The sequence below is a fragment of the Podarcis melisellensis genome (assembly GCF_964234715.1).
Source record: "Podarcis melisellensis genome assembly, chromosome: 10".
Taxonomy (NCBI): Eukaryota; Metazoa; Chordata; class Lepidosauria; order Squamata; family Lacertidae; genus Podarcis; species Podarcis melisellensis.
In genome coordinates, this window is record NC_138542.1 from 35,060,799 (window position 1) to 35,083,121 (window position 22,323).

General features: G+C 41.8%; 1 protein-coding gene across 11 annotated transcripts in view; it reads left to right on the top strand.

Annotated features, from left to right (window-relative positions):
* The window catches only part of NAV3 (neuron navigator 3), a 430,775-nt gene that overhangs the window by 349,840 nt on the left and 58,612 nt on the right, over positions 1-22,323 (top strand). For 10 of the 11 annotated variants that reach the window (XM_081929086.1, XM_081929090.1, XM_081929089.1 and 7 more), the window contains 4 exons: positions 12,917-13,055; positions 15,206-15,482; positions 16,791-17,499; positions 20,003-20,491. In XM_081929086.1, coding sequence (XP_081785212.1) covers positions 12,917-13,055; positions 15,206-15,482; positions 16,791-17,499; positions 20,003-20,491 — 1,614 coding nt within the window. The remainder of the gene's footprint in view (positions 1-12,916; positions 13,056-15,205; positions 15,483-16,790; positions 17,500-20,002; positions 20,492-22,323) is intronic. The other variant, XM_081929091.1, reaches the window with a different exon arrangement.

The following is a 22,323-nucleotide window of genomic DNA, read 5'->3' on the forward strand; positions in this document are numbered from 1 at the left end:
GTCTCCTTCAAAACCTGGTGGTGGTGTCATATAGACTTCCTCCTGTAAGTCTGCATTTAAATAAGCCACATTGACATCAAAATGAAACAGCTTATTTCCCTTCTTAGCTGAAGAGGCTAGAAGCATTCTTAATGACTCCGATCTTGAAGTAGGGGCATAGATTTGAGAATAGTGAACACCTTTGCGCTGCGAAAACCCTTTTGCAACTAGTCGGGCTTTATATTGCAACTCTTCAGTAGTTGTGGGCTTTAAACGATATACCCATCGACAACCTACAGCTTGTTGCCCTTTCGGAAGCTCTGTACTTGTAAACACACCGAGAGACTTCATTGAAGCCATCTCCTTTTCCATTGCTTCCTGCCACTTTACGGCTTCTGAGCTTGGAAGCTGTTGTACTTCCATATAGCTTTCTGGCTCACACTGTGCCATATTTACGTATACACTTGTCACCTTAAACCGCTCTGGCGGCTTGCCCTTCGTGGCGCGTTTTGACCTGCGCAATTGCTCCTCTTGTGCCCCCTCTGACCGTTGGCTGTCAGAATCTGTCTCAGACTTTATGTCTGGACGTGCCTCTAGGGATAAAGACCTCCGTTTAGATACCTCCCTTGGGCTTGGTGTTGCAGGTGACCTGCTTTGCTTTTGCTGTCTGCTAGGCCTACTGACTGGCGAAGTTGGAGCACTCCTAGATTCTGGCTTTTCTACCTTAGGAGAAGAACCTCGTGCCTGATCAGAATCTGCATCTGAACCGTGTGCACCATCCCCTTCTGGCTCATCACTCTCTGGACTTTCTTTCTCAGCATGAATGCCTAAATCATCTCTCAAAATGTCAGGGTTAGCGTGTAAGTGAGTCCATCCGGACTGCTCACAAAAATCAGCGCTCCTACTGAGGACCACTCTTGTAGTATCCCCACCTGGGTCCACAAACCTCCAAGATTTGGCATGTGGTTCGTACCCGCAAAAGATGAGTTTCCTAGCCCTTGGACTTCCCTTTTTCCTTAACGCTTTTGGGATAAGTACATAGGCTTGAGATCCAAACACCCGAAAGTAATTAACTTTGGGCTTCTTCCCATATAAAGCAAAATAAGGCGTAGTATCAATTACCGAATTATATACTCGGTTCAGAATATGAGTAGCCGCCTGCCAGGCTTCCGCCCAGTAACTTTGAGGAAGTTTAGCATCAAACAACATAGAGTTTGCCAACTCTTGCAGAACCCTATTTTTACGTTCGGCCACGCCTCCTTCTTGGGGGGAATAAGGTGTAGACAGACGATGCTTAATTCCCTTTTTCTTAAAGAAATTCTGCAACACAGACCCGGTAAATTCTGACCCTCTGTCTGTCTGAAAAGCAAGTACTCTAGTACCGAATTCAAGTTCTACCGCATGAACCCAATTTTTAACTGTTTCTGCAGTATCTGCTTTTGTTTTGAGAGGAAAAAACCATGTAACCTTTGTTTTGTCATCCGAGAGACACAGTGCATACTTTGAACCTCCCATGCTAGCAACAGGCATTGGGCCACACAGGTCCATATGCACAAGTTGGAATACTTTGTCAGATTTCCTATCTGAACTGGGATAGCTGCATCTATGAACCTTCGCACTTTTGCATGCAGTACAATCCAAATACTTAGTACATTTGTTCAATTTGCACCCTTCTGATAATTCAGGTTGCCTTTTAACATACTGAAAATTAATATGCCCTAAACGGCGGTGCCATAAATGAACACAAGAATTATGGGTAGGCGTGTTCACACAACCAGCATGAACCTGTTCAACTTCATCTGGACTTGTCTCAAAATAATATAACCCATTTCTGCATTCCACCTGCAAAAGAGATACGTTATTCTTTGAAATAGTGCAAACCCCATTTTCAAACACAGTTTTAAACCCGTTTCTATCAAGTTCTGACACAGACAAAATACACCCCTTCAGTCCCTTTAGCACGTAGGCATCAATTTCTGTTTGCAAACAATTCAAGAACACTGTGCCTACAGTCTCTAAGGAACGTTTAGTTGAATCTGCCATTGTCACAACTTTAGGGGTTAGCAAATGTCTGCAATTCTGCAAACGGACACTAGATGGCGCCACCAGGTGGTGAGATGCACCACTGTCGATCAACCAGCGTAGATTGCTGCCTTGGCCACGCCCTTGCATCAACGCCATTGCTGAAGCCATGTGCTGTGTGCTGTGGGAGTAGCCACGACCTCCTCCTCTTCTTCGACGTCCCCTGGAACTCCTTGTCTGGTAACTAGGGGTAACGGCCTTGTTGCTGTCTTGACCAGGTTCACGTGTGCAATTCCTGATTAGGTGGGAAGGGGAACCACAGCGAAAACAGTGTCTAGCAACTCTTTTGCTTGCAACCAAACCCTTACTCTAGCCTTCCAATTTTGCCAATTTTTTCCCATTGAGTCGCGTAAACGGGACAGTAAAACTTTCCTGGGACTCTGCCATCCTCCCTGGGGCTTAGGAACGATACTCACACACCTGTAGACCGTCTCCCAGCTGCTGAGGTGGCTCCTTGAGGAATCAGACGTCTTCCAGCGAGTACAAACTGCGCAGTGCCTCTTTAAAACTTTTCTAGGCACGTTGCAGGACTCAAGCTGCTTTGGAGGCTTTCGTTGTCGGCAACCGCTTCTGTCTTCACTCCAGTCCTTGCATAAATCACTCTGAACTGCTCTCCTTATCTCCTTCTTGACGTACAAACATCCATAACCTGTCCCATTAAACTTTAATTAGTTTAATGTAAATGCCCAGTGCACTTCCTTCTTTAAAAGTCTCACCACGGCAGAGGATTTCGCGCAGCAGCTAAGAAGGGCAGGAGAGGCAGCATCTTCCCAAAAAGGAGTCCTGGAGCATGCGGTTTGTAAATCAAAAAATAAGGTTTATTTACAAAACACCAAAAAACAATCCTGGCGACGAACCACACATCTCAGCAAAACACACACCCAAAAGGGAGAAGGGGAAGAACAAACAAACAGGGGGACTATTTATACAGACTCATGTTCCTGGAAGCCTAACGACCTCCAGCTGCTCAGTGATTAGAGCGTTTCTGCTACTCTTTTAACCCTTTGATAGCAACACATCTCCCCCCATTTTCTTAAATATGACTCCCCCAAAATAGGGGGTGTCTTATAGACGGGAAAGTATGGTAGTTACCATTCAACTTAGCAGCAATGTAGAATTGCTTACTTCTGTGCCTTGTATACATCAAAGATGAGCAAAAATTGAATACATGACAGCATGCCATTTTTTTCCAGCATCAGGATGCAGTTGTGGGAAAAATGGCACTCTCTGGTTATCACTGCCTAGTTACCAATTGTTGCTATTCTTCACTCAGCATGCTTACCTGAAAGGTGAGGCTGAAAGTGAACAACTGAAGGAAGGAGGGAGCAGAAAAACTACAAAAATAATTGTCTATTTGAACTAGGAAAATGGAAAGCTGCCTTATACCAAATCAGATCCTTGGTGCTCTCAGCTCAGGGCCATCTGTACAACTGGCAGTAGCTCTCCAGGATTTCGGCAGGACTCATCTCCCTTGAGATGACCAGGGCTGAATCTAGGAGCTTTTTCATGCAAAGCAGATGCTCTACCACTGACAATAATATTCCTGCAAAAAACCCTCACTGGGCTCAACCGTGAAGAGTGCTCCACATTTAATATACCTTGCAGTGCATTTACAAGCTAGCCTATATATGTGTGTGTGTTTTAGCTGAAGGGGGGGGAGCTTCATTAAGCAGCGCCTTTTTAGTAAAAATCTTCACTTTTTCAAGTTCAATCATTTCAGGGAGATAAAACTAAAAGATGTGAAAGGATAGAGATATAGTAGTCTGGTAGCTTCCTCCTCCACAAACCCTGGTAATAAAACAAACAAACAGAAAAATCGAAATACTATCAAGGGATAATTTATATGGGGATGCCTGAGTTGGGCAGAATCTTCAACGCTTTTCCTGTGCTCTGAGAGAACCTGTGATATGTGATGGTATTGATTTTTATAGCTCCTTCCCCAGAAAGCTGTATGGTGTTTGATGTTCCTGAAAGTTAGGTCACCTAAAAGATACTGCATGTCCATCTGGATCTCAAGTAGGAGCCCCTGAACCATGTACTGATCATTCAAAAATGAATGTATATTTCCTATGGAAGTGAAGACAGCAAATTATGTATATAGATGGAAGGACATTTACAAGAGGCATAGGCGAACTCGGCCCTCCAGATGTTTTGGGACTACAACTCTCATCATCCCTAGCTAACAGGACCAGTGGTCAGGGATGATGGGAATTGTAGTCCCAAACATCTGTAGGGTTGAGTTTGCCTATGCCTGATTTACAATATCATTAACACAGCCACTTTTAAAATCATACAATCAAGGTGGCAAAAGTGATCCCTGCCCTGTTAGGTTTCAATATGGTTATGTATAGAAAAGGTTTAAGTAAATGATTCCAAAATAGATTATGATTAAATATGTTTAACATTTAGATTTAGAGGGGGAATTAGCTATTCCTGGAGAGGTAGTGCTTGATTTCCTTTTTGCATAGTATATTCATGAGACTTTTTTTTGCAGACAGTGGCAGCTTTAATCAGTCTCTAGTATCCAACTGATAAAGTGATTTCCTTGGCTGCGTACTGTCTGTTTTTTTTGTACAGCTCTGACCTTTGCATGTTAGATTGTTGCTGCTCTCAAGTGAGCTTTATACCATGCACACAGTTTCTTGCTCTCTTGGTTTAATTTATTACCTTCATCAAAATGCAGTGGCAATATTAAGTTCAGTCGTAGCGTTTGCTACTTTTGTTAAATCTGCTGCCTACCCAAACCATCGCATTATCCTTTGCCACTCATAATTTTCCCAAAATTAAAATTTAGATTACGGTTAATCGAACAATTATAGCTGCCCTCCTTGGAAATAGACACTTCCCAGCTCTAGCCAAGGGGCAGTTTCAGGTATCTCCAAAGCTACCTCCATGTGTCCAGGAAGGAAATATGGGAGGTTAATGGAGATAACCGGAAGAGCAAAATTGTGTTGATCCAACCTGCAACCTTTTTTGAAATGAGCAGCTTTTATGCAGAACAATTTAATAATTTCTCATGGATTGCATTGCTTTAGAGAGCATCAATCAACAAACTAACTCCTGGGGGAGGGGAGGCAGTTGCCATTCCTACTCCCTTTCCCTGTATTTGCCACTGCCTTGTTTCACCCTTGGCCATTTTGAAAGCTCTGAACGGAGAAGATGCACAATTGCCGTTGCCAAGCAACCTTAATGACACTATTTTGTGCACCTCCAGATGGTGCGGTCCTGTACATCTCTGCTCAGAAGTAAGCTGCATTGAATTTCTGGGAAAGTGTGCTTGCTGCATATATGACTGTCCATATATAAAGAAGAGGAGTGGTGTGCCGAGCTGGAGCCCTAGCAAGGATAATTTCTTGCCCAGGCTGTGTCAGGGGAACTATTTTGACACGTTTATGTGCATGTGTTTGTGTGCAAGCTTTATATAGAATAAGTGTTAAGGTAATGGGGTAATGTGATCTTTGTCATGCAATGTGGTCCTCTGAGATGGTCAGGAGCATCGAACCTGGAGGGCCAGGACACTTGAGCAACAGCAGGAGATAAGTCCGCTATGTAGTAAAACAAGGCACTGAGGCAGCAGCTGCAGAACAATGTCATAAATTGCAATAAAACTGGATATTGGAGCAAAAGATCTGAGCCTCCAGGCGTGGTAATGAAATAAGAGCACATTGAAGCGAGAGCATCTTTGTACATCTTTTGCCCCAGTTGAGGCCTGGAGTACCCAGGAGCCCAGAGGCTAATTCCTGAATCCTGTCTACCTGCACCTGAATGAAATACCTGGAAGGAACAGGATTCTATACTTCCAACATCAGACCCTTCTCAACCTCCTCGTGCTAAGGAAGTGGATATAAAGGTAAATGCCCAGTCCAAATCAGATGGGCACAAGGGCCAAATCTCCTCTGTGCACAAGAAATCTCTCTAGCCCTTCCGATGATTGTTACTCTCATCCTTTGCACAAAACGGGCTTGTCAACACTTCCATTTGTCCTGTGCCTAGAAAGCATGGGTTTGAGCTGTTTCCCCCTTGCCTTGCTACTTTCCAAGGGAAAATGCATTCTTTAGTGCTAAATCAGAGCAAGCGTCAGTCTGGGAAAGCAGCGGGGAGAGAGGAAGTATGGATGAGCCCTTAAAATTTGTTTCACAAGCATATCCACGTCCCTGGATAGGGGTATGTGTTTTGCATGAGGCTGTGCACCTTTCCTTTCTTACATTAGCCCTACATAGCTGTAGTAAGCTTCCATGGAACCAGACTATGCACATGTGTCTTAAGGCTGTGCTGTCGTGCTGAGAGGGAATCAGCAAGAGAGAATACAAAATCAACTTTCTGTTTTAGGGTAAGCAACCATTTTACACAAGGAGATATCTGTTCATGGGATTTTGATGGTTACTTATAGACGAAGTTTGATGTGTAAACTGTTCACATGTATCATTTTTGCCCCTCTGGATGCGAGCAATCAAGTTTATCAGAAGACTTTCATAGAATTATCCAGTGAACCATTTGCTAGTATGAACACACACACACACACACACACACACATTTACTTCCAGAAAGTTTACATATATTTTCTACAGAGTATTTTGATCCTCATAGCAATTATGCTCACCTTCTCAATATATCTTGTTACAGTACACTACACAGATTTTAAAGAATAGTTTTCTTTAAAAAACAAAAAGAAAATCCTGTAAGTATGGCTGTTAAAAGAAGAATTCAGTAATAAAATTATAAAAGGCATAGCCTGAAGAAATGTATTGCTTATCATCATTTAACCACATTAATATCTGGTTTCAATTATACCATGGTTTAATCTTTTGTACATAGATAATTCTGTGAATGCTTAAGAGTGAATTTAACCAATGACAGAGAGTTATGGACAGGGCCTATGTACTGTATCAGAATGGGCAACTTGTAGCCCCAATACTTCTCAGTCATTCAGCAAACCCAGGAACTGAATCCAGTTGTCAGAAGGTTTGTCATGCATGGCCAGCAGCAGAGTTGCTAATTGCCCAGAAGTATGTTCTAGCTGGCCAAATTTTTGCTTTGGGACCAGTTCCCAATAGTAGCATAGACATGTCTGCATGTCTGCTACATTCGGTCTCTAAAATTATCCCTGTGTCACTGGTTGATAGAAGCAAAGGCCATGGCTGTTTGTTTACTCACTAGTTATAAAAAATGGTGTGCACCTCGGGAAATAGACAAATTTTGCGCTCAACCTGCCCCAAACTAATGGACTCTGTCCCAAGAGTGGCAAGAAATCTGGGCTTCTTTGCCTCTTGTATATAGTGGATTGGCTCAGGGATCCACCCACACATGTTCCAGGTTTTAAAATTTATTTCCATAGCAGGCAGTCCTAGTAAATAGGCATTATATATGTTTTCCACAAGCTGCTCACAGACCTTTAAGACTGCATACAGGATTGTATTTTGCAAGCATATATTTTGGATTCATATTCCTCCTCTAAACACCACAGAGAAGCATGAAACAAAGTGCAATTAAAATACAGTAATCATTTAAATGGGATAATGATGAAAAAAGGAGAGGACATTTATATTACTACACAAAAAAACTTAAGTATTTCATACATAGGAAGAGAAAGTCATGAACTCTAAACAGATAAAATTAATATCCAATATATATGGAGTATTGCTGCCTTTGTTTTTAAGGTCTTGCATAGACAGTTTTTGATAAACCAACAAATAGGTGCTTAGTTAAGTATTAAATGGGAAGAAGCAGAAATTTATTTTACTTAATAACTGAAAACAAAGAATCAAGGTGACTTGCTCATTTCTGAGCTCCTGCATTTTGGCCTAAATTTAACTTGTGTTAATTAACTTGTCAGCACCTGTGTATGAAAAATGTAAACACTCTCTTGGCTGCAAGCTGTATGTTTTGCAACTAAACAAAAAGCATCTGAGCGGTAATTTTAGCTGAAGTGTTGTTCCTGTGGGTTATTAATACATCACTGTAATTTCTTGATGGAATTCTTCCATTGTGTTTAACTTTGTGTGCATGTGGTCTTCCCATGGGTTGGACACTGTAAGAACAGAGTGCTAGACTAGGGGAAGACATGACCTGATTCAGCAGGTCTCTTCCTTGTGTGTGTGTGTGTGTGTGTGTGTGAGAGAGAGAGAGAGAGAGAGAGAGAGAGAGAGAGAGAGAGAGATACATATCTGGAGTTAAACATTTTTGAAATGCACTTAAATGTTATGCCACTAATCTGTTTTGAATATGATGAAGGATAATGAACAACATATTGTTTGCCACTTTTTAATATTTGAGAATCTAGGTACAATCTGTTTCATTTTGACTTTGTTACCAATCCAACAGATAACTTTGTCAGATACCTGTAATACTCCAGTTGTACTCTTATTTCAAACAGAAATTGAAGTTAAAAAGTTTGACTCCCAATTAAAATTGAATCAGCAGATTAGTTTCTCCCATGCTGCTCTTGCAGAATATATATCTTCTTTCAGGCAGAGAATTTTAAACACTGGTTCTCCATATTTGTTTAATACATGTGGTAACTCAGAAATAGTTGAGGGGATAATTTCATGTGTAAAACAAGATGCCCTTTTATTAAATGGTAAAATGCCTCATTTTATTTCACTGTATGTTTCAATTTTTCCTAAACCTAAAGGGAAAGGTACCTTAAAGAGTAATAGACAATGGTGGTTCCATTTGTTTATTCCTATTTTTTCCCCTAGCCACATACAATTTAGCTGTGAAAATGGTGATGAAATATATTCTATGACCCTGAAGTTATAGGGAATTTATGCTTCGGTGGGTGCCATGCTTGAAAATGACAGGTAATGCATTACGCTTGCTGTGGAAAGGAAGGTAAAGTATGAGTCTAACGGCCTTCATAGGCATTTACCTATGAAGATAGAATAGCTGTTATAAACTTCTAGAAGGATTCATTGTCTAGTCTGACTTGTACAGACAGCAGCTTGATTTTTATGTAGTCTGTGCCATCTTGAATCTGACTGGACAGGGGTAGTGCTGCTGCTTTATGACTCATTAGCCGCCATGCCCAGGACTGAACACAAAAATGGTTGATGGATCGAACTTGGTGTCATGGTGATGAAGGCAGCCTTCGCAATTGATGTTTAATGGTATATTACAGAGAGGTTTTCTCAGTAAAATGCTCCAATTATTTTCTTATCAGTCTACCTTAACGAGCTAGAAATAATTCATAAGGAAGTTAGTGAATCAGTTATAAAGTCCTTTTCCTGCCCTAATTCAGCTCGATGGCTAAATTTAGGTTGTTATTTAATGAGCAAAGCTGCTTATGAGGCCAAACTCCAAGATTCTTCACCTTAGTATCGATCCGTAAAAGAACACATTTACCTCTGTCATTCTGTACTGTATAGTTCTAGAATGGCAAAACCGCTTAACACCTGACCTTCAAAACTTGTAGGTGTTTATCTTAGAGGTGTTTTCACAAGTGATGGTAAAAAAAGGCCTATTCATATCTAGAGAAAGTGTGCCACTTGAAAATACTAGCTCAGGATAGAAGGTGGGGAAAAAGCTAATTTAAAATCAGCCTCACTTATAAAGTGGGAAAATGGGGAAAGGTGATTTAAAGTACACAAGGAACCTTTTTGTCTGTGGATTCAGAATTCTTCCCCCTATCTGCTACTTCTCTCTCTTCCCTAAACTGTAGTCCATTTCCTAAAACAGGGATGACATGGCTAACCTTTTTTGGGCTGAGGGCCACAAAGATCCAGGGCAAACCTTTTGGGAGCACATGTCAAAGTGGGTGTGGCTGGAGTGTAAAGATAGGTGTGGCCAAAGTTTTAAAGCGAGCATAACCAAAGCCAAAATTCCTCTCTCCCTTATTTATTGATTCAATATGTTATCAATAATTAAATTTACTGAGCTATATTTACTCCACCCCTTATTCTGTTAAATTCTTCTGCTGTTCCATTTTAGATTCCCACACTCCCTTCCCTCCTTATTCCATGTTAAATCAACTCATTTGTGCCCAGTAATTGGGAGTGGGGGTGGGGAAGGAGTGGAGCAAAGGGTCTTTCTTCACTTCCTACCTGCAAATGAAAGGAGACAGTTTCCTCCAATCTCCTCCAATGAAAAAACCCTCAAAGACAGGTGGAGTTTTCCTGGCGAGCTGTCCCTCCCCTAGAAAAACTCTCCTCATTATTACTTGATGGACAATTCCACTGCATTGCTCCCAGAAGCACCTACTACTGTGCTATTCAAGGCAGAAAGCCACAGTGAATCAGGACAGAAGGCAAAAGCGTTGCTATTCACCATTGTCTGTGGAGCAAGGTGTTGGAGAGATCCATATCACCAACGTTGCGCTAGTCTTGAGTGGAGAGGTTTGAAAACTCTTTGCTCACACTAGCACCCTGAGAGGGCTCAGCAGACCACCTGCTGCTCAGCATCACCTCCTGCTCACATTTGCACCAGTGCGACAGCTGTATTGTTGGGGGGGGGGGCATCAGTAATTGCTTCATGCACAGATATGGCCCGTGGATTAGCCCAACCCCTGGTCTTAAAATGCAGTTATCCCTCTTCCAGGCTCCATTACCAGAGGTCAGCACAGCTGTAAAGAAATCAGCTATAGGGAGGTTTCCTGCAGAGGAAGAAGTAGTGGATGAGACTTGCCTGTGTGTGCTTTTTTATACTTTTAACTTGCACTCTGCCCCTGCTTTACATGTGACTGCTCAAATTCACATCTTCCTCCATGAAGTTTGGCCCATCAGATGAGCATGAAGTGCTTGAATTGAACTTCTGATGACCTAACCCAGTGATAAGTTCATTGCATGAGTTTCAGAGAAAGTCGATTAAATCTAGCAAATATAGCAAACAAAATTAATGGCACTCTCTAATTTGAGATAATTATTTTATCTCGCAGACAGTTGCTTAGGGAAATTCTTATTTAAGATAATGGCATGTTTCCGATTACACATGGACATTATCATTGACATGATACAGCAGCAGTGAAGAGTCTAAACATTTATTGTAAAAAATCATGAAGTCGCTTTGATTTTTTTTTTTAAACAGCAGTTGTTAAACATTCCTCAAATGATTGAGTTTCTGCCTGCAGAAGTCTTTCTAATCGCTCAGCTCCATCATGTCTGGCCACCTCACACCTCACCCCACCAGCTTCTTTTAATAGATTGGGGAGGATGTACTGTTCATGCAACAGCTGTGAGATGAAGCAACAGCTGCATTTGCTTACACATCAAGAAGTGTCACAGAAAAGGCTAATGTGGTACACTCAAGTGAAAAACAGCTTTTCATAGAGCAATGGTTCCAAACTACAAGAAAGAAGATTCCACCTAAACATTAGGAAGAACTTCCTGACAGTAAGAGCTGTTCGACAGTGGAATTTGCTGCCAAGGAGTGTGGTGGAGTCTCCTTCTTTGGAGGTCTTTAAGCAGAGGCTTGACAACCATATGTCAGGAGTGCTCTGATGGTGTTTCCAGCTTGGCAGGGGGTTGGACTCGATGGCCCTTGTGGTCTCTTCCAACTCTATGATTCTATGATAGTGTGGTGGCTCTCTTTCTTGATGTGGGAGTCTGCAGATGGTAAAACGCCTGCCATGACTGTGCAAATCAACTAAAAATCTGGCTGACCCAACTCCATTTATCAAGTAGCTCAACATCTACTTTTAATGGTCACCTCTTACTTAAACTAAAACTTGGACACAGCCCAGAATTGTTTTTGAAGTGTGCTACTGAATTATTATTATGGGGGGGGGGGGTGTCTCTAGAGAGTATGGAAAGCCTGGATACAAATACTATCAAATCCTCTCAAAACTGAGTACTAAAGATAATTAATGTCTTAATAGGTGGTTTTGAACCTGGGGCAGAAAGTAATCAATAAGGGACAAGGGAATTGCTCAGCTTCAGTCCTGCGGCCAAAGTACTATTGCAATTTATTCATTCAATTTATGTCCTACCACATGCTATAAAATACAAAAAAAAAAGCGCCTCAGGGTAACTCACAACAAATAAATGTGAGATTTCAAAGCAATCTTGGTGGCTCCTGTTTGGCAAACATCTGAGGAATTTTGAAGAAAGCAATAGGAATCTCATGAAAAGTCGCAAATTTCTGATAGGGAAATTTCTGCTTATCTGGGATGGACAGAGCAGGGGGGTGGTTGTCACTCCCCTGTGTAGTTGGCAGCCTTCACTACATCAATCAGCCACAAGCTGTGCAGACAGGCTTGCTGAAAACGTGCAATGGATTTACATCAAGGATCTGTATCCAATCATTGCTCCCTGACACACGTCCACTGCATATCCTCCCGTTTTTGCAATCATGCTTTCCTCCTTCAGGCATTGTTGGTGTTGGCTAGACAGGGTGGACAAACTTCAAACCTAATCTGAGATCTAAAGCACGAATCGGGCTTGACAGTTGGTTAGAGTACATCCAAAATAAATATTTCTTTTCTTTTTCCCGGGAAACCCATAGAAGTGCTTCAAGCTTAATAATAAAACTAAGGCCAGAAATTCAGGCCGGTGTAATGAATTTCACTTGGCAGTGTTCCAAAGGTGATTGCAACGAACTATGAAGTGACCTGCTCTAACAACGAATATATACCTGGCCCTGCTAAAAATTGAAATTGCATTTTTTTGAATGGCTTCCTGATGGAGTTGCTAGCAAGGCATTTTTTTTAGCAAGAAATGAATGGTTAATTAAAAACACCTAGAAAATGATACATACAATGTCATGTTTAATTTCTAAGGCATTGCTTAATTTCTAACCTCTTTTTTGGGTGGGGGGGGGAAATGGTGAACTAGCTGATTTCTATTTGCATTTTCTCATCAAGGTGTGAACAGATGACATACTCATCTTCTCTTTCTTTCTCTCCCCCGCCTCCACCTGCTTGCAGCTGGGATGACAGCAGTTCAGTTAGCAGCGGCCTCAGTGATACTTTGGATAACATCAGCACAGATGATCTGAACACAACATCATCGGTCAGCTCTTATTCCAATATTACTGCCTCTTCAAGAAAGAATGCACATACCCATGTAGGTGTTGACATTTTCTGCTCTGTCTAGCACTGGCAGCCTGATGAATCCAGGCCACTGCTTAGGGGCTTTATGGCTTATTTTTCCATTTCACTATTGCACACACACAATTTCCCCCCCTTTTCCAAATGTCCTTTTTATTTATTTTTGCAGGGTGGTTTATTTTTCTTTGTTTGCAACAACCACAATCCTCCTAAGCTTCTCCTAGCACAATTTGCAGATATAATTATGCAAATCTGATGATACAGTGACGTCATCAAACCACAATGAAACAGTTAATTGAATACAAAGACAAACAAGCGCCAACTTCTGTGCATGTATCTTCGTGTACCAAAGAGGAAGACCTATTTCCTTATCAAGGGCCTGTGGAGAGTCATAAACTCTGCTGGAGTTTAATGGCACTATCGCATTTTCTATTGCTCACAGCTTGAAATTTCTAGGAACTTCTGTACTTTATTCTGATGAGGAGGGGGTGGTTTAAAGGTAAAGTGTCATGCTATTCGAGATTATCACACCCCTTTTATAAATGCAAGCACCATACAGATCGCAGCCCAGCTATTTTAAAGAGCTATTATGCCCTATGTTGGTCTATTGGCCCCTAATGAGAGCCACATTTCAGTCAAGCCAATTATTGCAGCACTGACAACTTTGGTAAGCATATTGCAAACTTTTGACACATTTGAATCTGCTTCTTGTTTTCTGTTTTCGGCGCATGAGCCCAAGGCTCTTAAAAATAAACATGAAATCAAGCTAAAGAGGCCCTGTTCATTGTTCCTGTTTTAAAGCCAATGGAAAGAAGTCACCTTATAGGTTTGAGCTTATAACTTTATTCTAACAAGACTCCTGCCCCAGGCCTCAGGCAAGCTCTACATGGGCCTGGTTATAAGCAGCATTTGGTAATGGCCACAATTGGTACCAACTGTTGCAAATTATTATCAGCTGGCTATTGTAAGTGAATGCGGTGCGAAGGACATCCTCTGTAGATGCTCCAGTTTCCCATAGGCACAGCATCCATATGCAGAAGATTCCCATAGACTCAGCAGAAGCCTGCCACCTTCTCACCCCACCATATGTGCATATAGGCGCATGGGGAGATGGTACAAGAGGCTATTAGGGGGAAATGGGAAGGCTGGACAGACCCCCCTGTTTGCACCACCAACCTCTACGGCACGTGAGTGAATTTAACTGAGTAGGAGATCTGATCCTCCATTCCAACTAACAGCTGGTTGTGCAACCTGCCCATGCGCACCTGTAGGTAGAGGAAGGTGGCGCTTAAGGATATCCTCTCCATGCAAGGACTATGCCTGCACGGTCTGCATTGTGCCCTCTGGGTTGTAAATACTGAAGGCAACAGCTTTGAATCAGAAATTCAGAAGCATTCAGGGGTGGAAGGCTGCAGCAGTACACCCAGATACATTTACTTAGTGGTATTAACATTAATTGGCTTATGCTAATAAGATTCCAGGTTAACTCGTTATGTAATTCTAAGTCCATTGGACCAGTTTCATCATGCCAAGATTTGGGTGTTGGAGTCTGGAAAAATCTGGAGCAAGAGATTATTCATTTTTAATGTTCTCTTGTTTTCCATTTTATGGGGGCCATTGTCTTAGGGTCTCTTAGGCAATGTTGATGTTAATCCAGGCTTCCTCAACCTCAGTCCTCCAGATGTTTTGAGACTACAATTCCCATCATCCCTGACCACTGGTCCTGCTAGCGAGGGATCATGGGAGTTGTAGGCCAAAAACATCTGGAGGGCCGAGGTTGAGGAAGCCTGTTCTAATCAAGGGGATTCAGGCAGACATGGAAGCTTCAGAGAAACACTGCTTCTTTTGGATAGGGTTTTTTTTAAAAAAAAAATTAAATAAAAATTAATTGACATTTACAAGCCAGTGTTGCTTCAAGCTAATAACATTTGAGACATCTCCCTGAAATGACACCATTAGTGCCAGCAGTATAAGTAGTGTTGTTGTTCATAAAATTAGTGGGGGAAAGCTTCTCAGAGAGACTATTAAGCATTTGGAGCTAGGGAAGAAAGATGTTAAAGTGAATCTTTGTTTCCTCCTCCTAATCCCTGCACTCTCATGCCGTAATGAAAGAAAATAAAAGCCAGACAATTACTGAGTAATTTTCATGATATCAATTCCTCATAGCTGAAGACTGATTCAGAGAAACGTTCAGTAACAGATGGCGAACCGTGGGGCAGCAGCGAGGAACTGAAGAAACCAGAGGAAGATTTTGACAGCAACATTGACGGCAGTGGCAAATGGAAGGGCCATCCCTCTGGAGCCCTTGAAGATGCTGAGAAGGGGGGCCAGAAAACCTCTCTGTCTGTCTCTCAGACTGGCTCCTGGAGAAGAGGCATGACCGCACAAGTAGGAGCAGCGCCATCTAGGCACAAAACAGGAACAAGCACTCTCAAGACGCCTGGTAGGAATGAGCATCATCAGAAACTGAACTTGCAGTCGGTTGTGCAAATTGCTCCAAGTTATTGTTCTCATTCATAAGACCCTGAGAATGGGTTAGGGAAATTTCCACATGACGTCTTCTCTTTTTGAGTAGAAAGAGGCAGCTATTGAGTTCTCGAGAGAGTTAGAGTTGCTATTCAGATAATTGCTAAGCGTGAGATGTATGAGTTGGGCTGGTATTTCACTATGTAATAAGGAAGGTTCGGCCTTTGTGAAAGATTACTTTAAAATAGCACTATGCATGTTTGTGTTAGTAAGGAGTGACTAAAATTGATAGATGAACGAAATGAAAATCAATAGACACATTTTAGTTCGTTGGACGCCACATCTGAAACCTGCAATTATTCCTAAGTAATAGGCCCGAGGTGTTCCAACAGCTTTTAGTACAAGCTATAAGGCTACGCCAACCAAATTTAGCTAAGTGTTATTATTAACTGCAAACAGCTAATAATGGTTGCATGTGTCGGGATAGACAATAACAATGAATTTTAATGTGAGTGGTGATGAATATATTATAATTCGGTATGCTTGTTTCACAATGCTTGGAATTACAAGCATACAATATTTTACAAGTCATAGGAAGGATTCCAACTTACCAATGCAATACAATTAAAGAAAGCAGATCGGCTCTTACTTCACATTAATAGGTTCTGGGCCAAAACTAACGAAGCCAATTTCAACAAAAATAAATATAGCATTATGTACTTAGGAAGCAAAAATCAGGTACAGAAATACAGAATAGGTGACACCTGATTTAACAGCAGTGCAAGTGAAAAGCATCAAGGGTTTTTAGCAGAATACTTGTAATTCTAAATTGCATCATCTGAATTATAAGTCCGGATTACAAGTAGTAATAGTGCCATTCTGTTTTTCCTTATATGGCGTTTCCGTGTGCTCTGGTTTCCGCCATGGTGTTCCGTTGTGCCAGAAGTGGTTTAGTCATGCTGACCACATGACCCAGAAAGCTGTCTGTGGGCAAACACAGTCTCCCTCAGCCTGAAAGTGAGATGAGCGCTGCAACCCCATAGTTGCCTTTGTAACTGGACTTAACCGTCCAGGGGTCCTTTACCTTTACCTTACAATATTAATAGCAAATGATTTCTGGCTCAAAGCAAGTGTATATTATTTGAGGGGAAAGGTGGTATAGGCATCTGATTGTCCACTGTAAGTAGTTCAGAACTCCACCTAAATTCTACATATTTGCATGTATTACTGTAAATATACTACTGCTGTAAATATGAATTACTACAAAACCTCTGCTTTCTGTTAGGAAAAACAGATGATGCAAAGGCTTCAGAAAAAGGAAAAACTCCCCTCAAAGGAGCTTCTATCCAGCGCTCACCTTCAGATGCAGGGAAAAGCAGTGGCGATGAGGGGAAAAAGCCACCCTCGGGCATTGGCAGATCAACAGCTACTGGTTCCTTTGGTTTCAAGAAAGCTGGGGTTGGCTCTTCAACCATAATCTCTGCAAGCGGTGCAACCATAACAAGTGGATCGGCAACCTTGGGGAAGATGCCCAAATCTGCAGCTATCGGTGGGAAGTCCAATGCAGGGAGGAAAACCAGCCTAGATGGCTCACAGAATCAAGACGACGGTGTGCTGCACGTGAGCTCAAAGACTACCCTGCAATACCGAAGTTTGCCGCGTCCTTCGAAGTCAAGCACAAGTGGGATTCCTGGCAGAGGCGGACACAGGTCAAGCACCAGCAGCATCGACTCCAATGTGAGCAGCAAGTCTGCAGGGGCCGCCGCTACCAACAAACTGAGAGAACCTACGAAGATTGGCTCAGGGCGCTCCAGCCCTGTTACCATCAACCAGACGGACAAAGAGAAGGAAAAAGTGGCCGTTTCTGATTCTGAGAGTGTGTCACTGTCCAGCTCTCCAAAATCAAGTCCAACCTCAGCCAGTGCCTGTGGAACACCAGGCCTCAGGCAGCCAGGTTCAAAATATCCAGACATTGCCTCGCCCACATTTAGAAGGTAAGGGGTTTTCTGTGAAATGGCAATGTTATGCTCAGCCCACTCCCCAGAGAGTTGAGAAGTTCCAGAGGAACAGCATGCCACATAGGCCTGGTTTCTTTTGGAATGAGATCACTAAAGACTTGGGGGCATTTGTAATATTTTAGTGTATTTACAGGCTGAACATAGGTTCATTCTCTCCAAACCTACAATCTGCCACCTGTGTAGCAGGAGGTCTGGACTCAGCTTGTTTTTGTGTGAGGGAAAGTGCCATAGCTCAGTGGTAGAACATTTGCTTTCCATTCAGAAGCTCTCAGGTTCAATCTCCAACACGCCAGGTAGTGTTGGGAGAGGACCCTGCCAGAAATCCTGGAGTGCTGCCATTCAGTGTAAACAATATTGAGCTAGATGGTCAGAACCAGTATAAGGCTACTTTCTGTCCTCCCCACATTGATACCTAGTTCCATCGCTTATAATCAGACGAGACCCCTTTTTTCATCTGTAAGTATGAACTGAACAAGTTTTCTTTTTTAAGCAACTGATATTAATATTGGCCTCATATTCCACTATTTATTCTGTTTCCTTCCCGAGAATTCTACAGAGACTTATATTCTGCTTCCCGCAATCGCCTCCGGCTCTCGGAAGTGATGTCTTATATTTAGATAAGTGAACACGTATCCGTTCTGATTCTGCAATAGAAATGCGAAGATCTATTTCTCACATAAAGTAACCCTAGGAAGGTTCTGGAGTACAAGTGCAGTGCCTTTCAAGTAGGCATCTGAGAGAACCACATGGCTGTGAAGTGAAAAGCAGCCGATGAGAACCACCTCCCACCCCCATTGGCATTCCAACCCATGAACTTTGATCGCTAAATCATTTGAAAATCAATAAAGCTGTATGCTGTGCGCGTGCCTCTCTCTAAAACTCCATACAGCAGCATGCTGTTTGTGTCCTCTTTAGAGACTCTGAAGAGTGTCCATCAGGGAGGAAATAATTGGGGCAGGGCCTAAATCCAGTCATTAACAGCAGATTGATGCTATTCCAGGTGGCTAACTCAGGGTGCAACAGCATAGCTGGGGTTGGGAAGTTTTGCCTGTAGCAACTGTTTGCAAATGCAGTTTTCCCATCCAGCCACGAATAGCACCCACATACATGGGGCTGGAAGTGGGACCTGGAGGAACTGAAACAATGTGATTGTTATAGGTAGTGGCCGAGAAGGGCATATTGGAGACAGCTTGGTATTCCCTTAACAAACTGAAAGGCTTCCTGGTGAGGGATTATTAAGGAATAAATGTCACTCTATCTGACTGTAATTTTTCTGATTGTATTTTCTGATTGTAATTTTTCCTGGATAGCTAATGGATTCAGATGAGGAAACTGAATTTCATTAACTATATATTTTGCAAATTGTTTTAAAAATGTTCTGGGTTGTAGTCAGCTAACTTTTACTCAGAATAGACACAATTTAATGAATGGGCCTACTAGGCCATCGATTTCAATGGGTCTATACTGAGTAAAGCTGGTTTGAATACAACCCGTTGGTTTTGGATCTTCTAATATTATAACAGGATTTTCAGTAGGAACTCAGATGGGAGGGGGTGCAAAATAAAATCCATCATTCTATTTTACACTGCTGGTGGCATCTGAACACCAGCATTTACTGATCTTAGCAACTTTGCAATATACATCAAACCATAAATCTTTCTTAGGAATCCAAGCCTATTTCTTTGCTGAAACAAAGTCAATGCTGCCCTCTTGTGGCTAATTGCCAGCACAATGCTTTTGCATACGAGTTATCAAATGTGCTATTTTGGTTGCTATGGTTTTTATCATAAACGTTATGCCAGTTGCTTCTTGTTTCCTTTTAGTACACTGCACTGTAAATCTAGAAAACCCCTTGCATAAGGTGATGTAGAATATTTCAGACCCCGCAGAAAGAGAAATTCTCATAGCCTTAACTGTATATCCAAAACTTAAAATAGTATTTCTCCACACCCGCACACAATTGCAAAATCTTTTCACACATACGTGGATAGGGAACAGACCTCAAATTAGCATCTTGCATGTCATATAAGTATAATTACTTCTTTAAAAATAAAAAAAGATTTTGAAATGGGGGGGGGTTTCCAACTATTTACAAGGCTGTCCAGACCATGCTGTGCTAATTTAAAAACAAATGTCTTAACTACTGAAGATTTTGTGCTAACCACTGGATTTGGGTGAAAGTTTAATCTTTTTACGCAATCTCATCACACAGGGCTGTTGTGCTTTTCATCGCCCTGGGAAGGTCTGTTTCCTCTCAAAAGACAAATCTTGGAATTAATGCTTTCGAAACAGTAAAATAAAGTATGTCCAAGGGCTTAAGCAGATTTGATTGTGAGAAGCAATGGAGGGGGGGGGAGAGAAGGGCCTTCTATTAGCTGTTTTCATTATTCCTGTGCTTTGGCTTTCAGAGCGTTATTACGGGAAACTTTGGCTTTTCCAAATAACACTTTTGTTTGTTTCGTTTGTTTCTTTCCTGTAGGTTGTTTGGTGCCAAAGCAAGTGGCAAAACTGCCCCTGCACCAAATACAGAAGGTGCCAAATCCACATCTGCAATGCCCAGCCCTAGTACCACGTTAGCTCGGCAAGGCAGCCTGGAATCTCCATCCTCAGGTACAGGTAGCATGGGCAGTGCAGGTGAGCAGAGTGGCGGCAGTAGCCCTCTCTTCAGCAAACCCTCGGACTTGAATACAGATGTTGTAAGTTTAAGTCACTCCTTGGCTTCTAGCCCGGCGTCAGCCCACTCTTTCACGTCAGGCGGTCTCGTGTGGGCTGCAAACCTGAGTAGTTCCTCTGCTGGCAGTAAGGACACACCAAGTTACCAGTCGATGACTAGCCTCCACACAAGCTCTGAATCTATTGACCTCCCTCTCAGCCACCATGGCTCCCTATCTGGACTGACCACAAGCACTCAAGAGGTTCAGAGCCTGCTCATGAGAACTGGAAGTGTGAGATCTACCCTTTCAGAAAGGTGAGTTTACCATGGAGAGAAGTATTTCGATAAGGGTCATAACAAATGGAAGCAGCCAGAAGCATGGCTTTCAAAATATATCCTCAAATCAAAACCAACAATGTTAAGAGGGTAGGGGAGGAAGGAAAGGAGGGGAAAGTAAAATAACTGGTAATGCTTTTTGACGGTGTCCCTTGTAGAAAGCTCTATGGTGCTTCCATTGTCTTTATGCTCAGTAGAACAGATGATTCCATTGGGGGCTTTCATCAGAGGCGGTTTTAGGGTACTTCAACCGGTGCAGCTACACAGAGTACCATTCTGCAGGCAGCACCACATCAATGCTGCAGAACAGAGTGGAGCGAATTTTAGTGTTGCACAGGGTGCTGCTGAAATTTGAGAGCCCAAAGCCCACCACTGCTTCATACCAGGGACATTTTTTGTTATATTTATTCTGGAGTAATTTAGTTTACACCTGGGAAATTACCATCAATTCCTGTGTGTATGTTAGGTTACAAATACTTGCAGCTCCAAACAAACAAACAAACAAAAAAAACCTTCAATATTTATTTGACCCGGAGACTGAAAGGAGGGAAAGTGTGCATTGGGCATACACAATAAACTAGAGCCAACAACAAAAAAACCTTCTTCCACACTCTGGAAAACATTCCAATCAAGATTATGCAGGTAGATGGTATATCTAGGAAGAGTAACGTGAAAATCAAACCACGGATTTATAAATTAAATAGTTACACTATTTCTCTAAAATTTATTCAGTTTATAATTTGAAAAAAAAACTTAGTCTGAAGTTACAAAGTGATGCATGAAATGTTCTAAAACATTTAAACATTTTAAAAGGTTAATAGTTTCCCTAGCATCAAAACTTAAACTGGCCGTTAAGCACGATTTTGAGTGAATCTGAGTATAACACAGCCAGTGTACCCTTGCAGAGAGAAAATGCTATCACATTAAAAAATTATAGGTAAATGTTCACAGGTAGCCATTGTGATGCACTATAAAAAAATAGCACTCCATAGGCATTATCTTCTTGTGTTTCTTTCAAGATAATTAGGCACATCAGTATTTTTATCCACATTCTCTGGATCAGGGTCACGATCATGGGCCAACTTTGATAGGGGCAGAAAATCTGTCAATCACATGGCATCTTTATGCTATCACTTGATTGGCATACAGGTTGTGCCACCCACCTGTCAAAATCCCTTTTGCAAGTATCACAAAAGAAAAGAGCATGTTGTCCCAGCCCTAATTGTGTTCATCTTAACTAGTTCTCATAATGTTAAATCAAGGTTTAGCATTATGCCCAGACATAAACCATGAGCACATGACAAGAGTGTGATTCAAACCAGCACCTTTCCTATTCTCTTATATACTATGCTATATGAGCTCTGTTGCAGATTTGAACACTGCATTAAATCTCAAGGATTCTCCATATTTGTTCTTTAGCAAATATAACTACAGGGAGACATTATAAAATAATTTTTGAAATAGCTATTGAGTTTATTTCTGCCTCGAGGGTATTTAGATAAAATAATAATTTAGTGTTGGCTTTGCATTTTTCCAAGTATTCTTTGAGAGAGCATTGAAATTGAATGAGTACTCTACTGAATGGAGCAGTGTTTGTAGACTCCTAATATATGTGTATTTACAAATGTTAAGCAGTTAAAGAGGCAAAACACATAGCATAAACTGACTGATTCTATAGCAGTACAGGTTCTCAGCAAAAGCCAATTAGCTCTCTAAACATAGCCCAGTCCTATATAACATCCCTCTCATAGCATTTTCCAAGTGAGAGCAGGCAAAAAACACTGCATTCCTCACTTACATTGGTGTCCATT